Source organism: Alosa sapidissima, chromosome 17 (assembly GCF_018492685.1).
Source record: "Alosa sapidissima isolate fAloSap1 chromosome 17, fAloSap1.pri, whole genome shotgun sequence".
Taxonomy (NCBI): Eukaryota; Metazoa; Chordata; class Actinopteri; order Clupeiformes; family Clupeidae; genus Alosa; species Alosa sapidissima.
Window position 1 is genome coordinate 8,015,155 of NC_055973.1, and position 7,520 is coordinate 8,022,674.

Genomic DNA, 7,520 nt, shown 5'->3' on the forward strand with positions numbered 1-7,520 from the left:
AATCGCTCTGAAAGTGATCCCCAACAATATCGTTCTTCATGTAGTTATCGTTATAGTTTATGTGTGAACGTCGTCATTCATATTAACGAGAACGATATTTATTTATAGCTATCGTTATCGTTCTTGGTGTGAATGGGCCTTTAGGGTCTCCAGGTTCTTCCTTGTTTCTAGTGTTCCAGGTTCTTTCCTGGCTCTAGTACAGGTTGGGCTCCGGTTCCGCCCCAGATGAGCCTTTTACGATAGATTGTATTTAATACTTGAAATGTTTTACGTAATTTATTTTTATATTTGTGTTTATTTTTGAAATAGGCAAAACACTGAGAGTAAAGCTTTTTGTTTCACTACAGGGCTTGACTAACAAATCCTGAGAAATATAGAGAGATGTAGAGAGTTGCCTTTGTGGATGTGGGTATTCATGTCCAGAATCAATCTGCGGGGTATTCCAAGTACGTGGTTTAGTGACAAACCTGGGTTAGTTAACTCAGAGTAGGTGGTAAACCTCCTAATAGAAGAACTGTATGGCTTTATTCTCCTAACAAAACAATACCATAGGGCTTTTGTTGTAGGAGGTTTACCAAGTTAACTTACCTAGGTTTATCATTAAACCACGTACTTGGAATACCCCCCAGTTCTTCTATTAGGAGTTTTACCACCTACTCTGAGTTAACTAACTCAGGTTTGTCATTAAACCACGTACTTGGAATACCCTCCTGGTTCATTTCCTCATTTACTAAATCCAGACAGTGCAGCCACTTAAGAGCAATCAGACTGCACAGCACAAGGAAAGAGAGGGAAAGCAGGTGGGACACAAAACACTGTAGGGTTTTGCATATTGACAATACTTTTTATGCTTGGCTTCATACAAGGCTAAACAATTAAAACTGTTAATATGTTCCTAGTTCTACAACAAAGAAACAATTTCTTGTTCTTATTTTTGTAATTATGACTACATGACTTCATCTCAGCACTAAAAGTGTTTTATGAATGTAGCATTTTACAGTTAGAATATACCTCATTTTAGGTTTTATTTTATCAAAAGTTTTGTCAACTCGGACAATGTATGTGTATGTATCTGTATGTGGACAGTGGAATCAAGCACCAGTTTGGCACTGCACACCAGCGCACTGAGATGGAAATAAAACTGTGACTATAAAGACAAAGTAGCAGGCCAAGGTTTGTGCATTTCCAAGACAGATAAAGAAGTCTTGCTGTCTTGCTACATACAAGACATCCATTACTACCCAGATACTTACGAATGGCACTGCTTGTGGTTAGTGATATTTGTGTCCATCAAAGATGAGAGATGTATTTCTTTATTTTCTTTTTTTTTTTTAGCTCAGCCCTGAAAGTGTGGTTATTCTTAGGCATAATTACAGCCATGTTTGGCTCTTCCCACCTCCTATCAAGCATATCTCTGTGAAATAACGAATGTTTTCATGGCCAGATTGGCATTTTAAAAGAAATGTGTCCATTCAGAGGTAAAATGTAGAAATTGTTTTCCTTTTCTAATTGAACTTTTCAATATGAATGCCCATACTGTACTAAGAGAAAGTGCACTATCAGTGTTAAGAATGTTGTTCCAAGTCTATGCATAACTAAAGATTATACTGACAACATAATTGCCTTTGGAACAGACTTAGTCTTACAATAGGCATACTGCTCCAGACCCATATCTTTCTCTCTCAGGAAAGTGTTTGTGTTCCATTCCTATGTGTAGTCACTGAATTTATCTTGATGAGCCGGGGACAAGGTCTCCCCCTCATCCACCCACAGAGCAATAATGTCATTCCACACACCACTGTGCCTCTAGGTTACTAACAAAAGCCCTACAACACATGCACTCACACACACAGTCTAAGGCTCTCTACAGGTACACTACAGTTAAGGAATAACACCCTTATTACGGGCCAATCAAAGTAGTCCTTATGTTTACACTGAAGTTACAAACCAAAAAACAGAACCAGCAGTACTCAAGACTTTGTTTTTCCATTTTCAGAAACAAAGATGAAAACAGTAAAATAGCAATGTCATTAATAAAAAATATGTTTTTGTATTGTGAGTATGTTGTATTTGTTTGTATTGTCTCTATGCCTCTTTTGAATATCCATCAACAATGCACACGTAAGCCCCCTTAAGAAGGTAACAAAGCTCTTGCAGCACATGCGGGTCTATGAAGGTCATTTGAAAGGCCAGACGCTTGCCGTCATCATCCGATTGCAGTCTTCTGCTGCAGCGTCAGCATTTTCTTTTGAGGCTAGCCATTGTGCTGCCTCGGGTGACACAAAGAGCACCCTCTGTTGGAGAGGAGGGGAACAGCATGTGGATTAATGGGGAACTGTGGCAGTGGTGGTAGTGAGTTAGTTAGTCAATGGTCTGGAGCCAGAGTCAGTGGGGTCACAGAGACCCGGCAAGCAGGTCAGCCTGTCAGGGGCTTTACAACGCAGTGCTGACTCTGGCTGTGTGTAATTTTAGGCTTGCCTCTTGACTTTTGAGTCAGCACCAACTGCAACAAAAGAGATTGTGCTACTGAAAGCACTACTGCAAATAAAGCCACACATACAACCTTGAAACTTTTACTCAGATTCTTTCACAGTTTTTCTGTGGAGTTATAGTGGAGATGGACAAACATAAGTCTTTAAAGTTGCCAAAAGTATAATATTTAGCTTGGCTACTTGGCCTGGTTTTTGTGTTGTTTGACCAGGCTGACTCTGGACTTGTGTAAGGCTAATGACAGGCTGTGGTCTGTAATCTATGTGTGTGTGTGTGTTTCAGAAGTCAAGGATTCACATGGGGACTGGTAACAGCTGGCGAGCACACCTGAGTGCGCCCAGGACAGGTGACAGTGAGAACCAGGGTGGGCAAATCCTGACTGGCATTAACACCTGGCCAAGAGCGCCACAGACGGGTGGGGGGGGGGGGGGGGGTTGGTAAGGGATGGGGTGGTGGGGCGCTGGGAGCGGAACGTGAACTGACAGGTATGGTGCAATGCCATGTCACAGCACAAGAAAGTAGGCCAGTAGACTCAACCACCAAATAGGACTCCTCTCCATCAGCCAATCAGGCTACACTAGGAGTGTTGAGGTTTGCATACACCTTTGTCCAAGTTGTCTCCAAGTTCTCTCTGTTTTTTTGGTTTTTGGTCTTATTTGTTACACTAGATTTGGAAAAGAACAAAGAGACGTTTATATGGCGTCAAATACCAGATGTATTTATCCAACACAATAGATATTATAATGAAGGAATAGCAATCATCTGTGTTCAGTCTCAGGGGGGACTAAGCACATAGAAGCGTTGTAAGCACCACACTGTTAGTTAAGGGACATAGGTGCTCAGAATTGGCATTTTTTTGTTTTGATCATGTTCTATTTTTATTCCAACAGCCACACGTAGACTAAAGCCTAACTCCTCTAACATCACAATCCTTTCACATGACATCACTTAGGTTTTATACAATTTACACAATTTCAGAAAATAATGTGTCAAACAGGACAAAAAAAAAAAGAAATAAAAATAAAAATCTTCTAATTTTCTTATTAAATACATCCCCTTAACATTACAAGAATATGTTCAATCTAAATAAAATTACTCTGATATTAAACCCTGAACAGTTTTAGTGTTCTCATCATAAATCATCATCATCATCATCATCATCATGGTCATCATCTGCACGGAGACAGGAGAGAGTGTATCTGTTCTGGCTATTGGACGAAGGCTAGTGTGTAGGCGGGGCTTAGGGCACGAGCGTGATCATAAGGAATGCCTGGTGAGGCGCAGTGGTCCCTGGGTAACCTGAGCACTTGCGGGCAGGCAGGTGGTGGAGATGATTCGTTGGTTGGTTAGTCGAGTGACCTGGTTGTTTGTTCGGATTGGTGGATGGGTGCGATGGGTTTGTTGAGGGATTTGGTTGGGCAATTTGGTTTGTTTGTTGAGTGACTGGTTGGTTGTTTGGTTGAGTTGGGTCGGGTCGTTTGGACTGGTGAGTTATGGGGTCGGGTCGGGTTGACACATTGGTCGGGTCGTTTGGTTGGGTTCATGCATTGGTCGGGTCGTTTGATTGGGTTGGTGCGCTGGTTGATGTGACTGGGCTTTGGTGTGGTCCCATGTCGTCCCGCGGTGCGGTGCGGTGCGGCGTTCCTGCGTGGGGGCTCACTTGCGTGGTTGGTGGATGTGCTGGTTGATGTGGTGAGCCGAGGGCAGTTTCTGCACCCCTGGGACGGGCTTCTGGTGGGCCACCTGTGCCGCCTCCGGGGTGAAGTCCTTATCGCCCTGCCACAAACAAACAGAAAAACACACATCACACACAAGACAGCCACAAACACACACATGACATGTACAAGCACCCACACAGGCAAACTCACACATAGAGGCACAAACACACAGGCGCACACACACACATACTAGCAAAACAATATAAAGCTTTTATGTGCATTTCACACACAAGAGAACCTCATAATACACACAAATCTGTATAGTTTCTAGGACGCGCGCACACAGACAGACACACACACACACACACACACACACAGCCATTCATGCATTAATGTGCCTCTCTTGCTCAGATGCGCTGCAAATTTCCATGCAAATTACTATTGAAAAAAGGAAGTTTGTGGCGAACACGACCCACTTTCCACCTCCTGCCTGCGCCACTTCACAAAGTAGAACAAAAAGGAAATCCCAGCCCAGCTGACGTCCACTGAGACGCACATGTACTACCCCCAGGAAAGCACCAAAAATACACATCCCCTCGCCCCCACCCACTCCCCCTCCAATTCCAATCTGTTAGTGATGACACAATCTTCTCTTTAGAGTAAGATGGAAAAGCACACAGCGGCCCATCAAGTGCATGATCACAGGGAGCACTCCTACAGGGCTTTAATGTGGGATGAGAATGACGGGGGCTAGACTGGAGCGCTGCAGCCCTGTGTGTGTGTGTGTGTGTGTGTGTATATGCGTGTGTGTGTATGTGTGTGTGTATGTGTGTGTGTATGCGTGTGTGTGTGTGTGTCTGTGTGTGTATGTGTGTGTGTATGTGTGTGTATGTGTGTGTATGTGCGTGTGTATGTGTGTGTGTGTGTGTGTGTGTGTGTGTGTGTGTGTGTGCGTGTGTGTGTCGTTTCCTGACTTGCTGGGTAGCATAGGGATGACTAAGGCGGCTGAGTTACTGCAGTTTCTCGGCGAGACAAGCTGTATGGATGGAGGGGTGGGTGGAGGCATTGCAGCAGCTCTGGAAGAGCGTAGAACAACCTCTATCTAACAGACTCAAACACGTCAGGCCAGTAAACTTAGTTATAGAACTGAGCATCTATAACTAATGCTCAGTGATAACTAATGAGCATCTGCTGTGTTGAATAAATGGAGAAATAAAGTTAGCCGTGTGATCTACAAATATTGCTGGTCTGGTATACTGGTGTATAGGTCCTTACAGAAAGAAAGATGTCTTTGTTTATGGCCCCTGACCACACACAGACACACACACACACACACACATTACGGGACGGACAGATGCCGAGGCCAGATGTTGCCATGGTAATGGGGGTCAGAGGTCAGAGGGACAACCTGCCAGTTGCTGGAATTCTGCTGAGTTTCTCTCTTTCCCTTTATCTCTCTCCCTCTCTCTCTATCCCCCTTTGTCTGCCTTGATCTCTCTCTCTCTCTCTCTCCCATCACAGTCTCTCCCCTACTCTCTCCACCATCCTCTCCTCTCTAACCACAGTCTCTCCTCTCTCCTCTCTAACCACCATCCACACCTCTCTACCTTTCCACCTCTCAGTGAGCCGCTCAAGAATTGGAAATTGTGTCCTCAGTAGAAGCAGAATCCTCAGTTGGGAGTTGAGCATTGCCTTTGAGATCCTACTTTTATAAATCAAAGTGAAGGAAAATCAAAGACTACCCCCCCCCCCCCCCCTTCTCACACACACACACACACACACACACACACCCTTACGAACAGTCATTTTCAGGCTAATAAAAGTAACATATGCCCGTGTCATCAGGGCTATTAAAAGAGTTCAGTAGATGCCCTGATGGCCCTACTAACATTGGCTAGCCTGGATGGCACCAAACCGATTCTCAGAAGATAATGTTTAGGGATCCTTTGTTTACTTTCCATTTCCAAAGGGTGTAACCAGCAGTGAAATTAAACTTAAACTGGAACATTAAAGGTGCCATGTGTAATGTCCGCCAAAAAATCAATTCATACTCCACATTCCATAAAAGATGGGGGCAGTATACCTCCAGAAAGTGAGTTGGTCTACCCTAGAGTAACAACCGAGAAACATGTATTGCAGTTTGGCTGGCGATTATGTTGACCGCATACCGCCTCCCATGGCCGAAACTGGTATTATGACACCTGCCGGGCTGTGGCTAGTAATTTAGCATGCTAATTCAGGTTGATATCGCTGCAGCACTATACCTTGTCATTTTTTTAATGACATCATTGCCCTTATTTCTTATTCTCATTCTTTTAATGTTTGTAGCTCATTTTTTGGATATTTTTACCTCAATTCTTACACATGGCACCTTTAAACTCTCACCTAATCTTTTCGGAAGTACTGCAAACACATCTTTCTTAAATGCATGTCATTTACTCAATTTCAAGATAATGTTGTTTACTACTGATGCAATCAGGGCAGCCATTGGTTGTGTTCAACAGTGTTTCTAACAGAACTCCTCTGTCTGTCATTGTTTAAAGCCCGCCCCATACCAGATAAGCGATTGTGATTGGTTCCTGGGTTTTCTGTGATTTTGGAAACCGCTGTGAATAGTACAGCCGGACTGATGTGCAGAGCAAATTCAAATGCACTCTCAGAGTCACCCAGGCTAAACATGGGCCTGGCATTGGTCAAAGCAAAAAGCTATAACCCATAATTATTATTACTCATTATTATCAAACTGCCCAAACTCCCCTCAGGATTAATCAAAGTGTCTATCATTAATTATCAGTCAAACCGCATGGCTATAAATCTAAGGCTGTGGCATCCATGGGGTCGCCGCCTGCTGTGACGTCCGCTTCTACTCTCCCCTGCAGTCAGCAAACCCCATCATTCCTATTCTGACAACAGCGTCTCTGCAGCACCCAGCTGATGTGAGTGAAGCGCGGGGCGCGCAGCCCTGAGACCCCCCCCCCACCGGACAAGCCCCCCGGCCTCCGCTCTCACTCCCCAGGGGAGTCCCAGAGGTCGTGCGCCCACTACAAAGCGCCGCCTGCCAGGGTTCTGGAGGAGGAAGTTCCCCGCTACAGCAAGAGGGACGTTCTGGGCCTTTGATGTGCGTGCTGCGGATTGATGGGGCTGCGGAGAGAGAGAGAGAGAGAGAGAGAGAGAGAGAGAGAGAGAGAGGGAGATAGAGAGAGAGAGAGAGAGAGAGAGAGAAAGGGAGACAGAGAGAGATGTGTGGAGAGCGGTGGCGAGGCACTCTTACACAACCAGTTAAGACGCGGTTAACCTTGAGCCCGGCGATTTAGCCCCCTTCAAAGACGAGGCGGCCTGCCCTCCAGCTCAGTGAGAGTGGAGGCGAGCTGA

At 44.8% G+C, this 7,520-nt stretch overlaps 1 protein-coding gene and 1 long non-coding RNA gene across 2 annotated transcripts in view; one reads left to right on the forward strand and one right to left on the reverse strand.

Annotated features, from left to right (window-relative positions):
* Positions 1–82: 82 nt before the first annotated feature.
* On the forward strand, positions 83–1,363 carry LOC121688405. Its single transcript, XR_006024575.1, has 2 exons — positions 83–1,160; positions 1,302–1,363. It is a non-coding gene; the product is annotated as an uncharacterized LOC121688405 (long non-coding RNA).
* A 1,196-nt stretch (positions 1,364–2,559) lies between these two features.
* Positions 2,560–7,520, reverse strand: part of LOC121688404 (death-associated protein) — a 21,260-nt gene continuing 16,299 nt past the window's right edge. Inside the window, exon 4 of the mRNA XM_042067981.1 lies at positions 2,560–4,266. Coding sequence (XP_041923915.1) covers positions 4,147–4,266 — 120 coding nt within the window. The 3' untranslated portion in view covers positions 2,560–4,146. The remainder of the gene's footprint in view (positions 4,267–7,520) is intronic.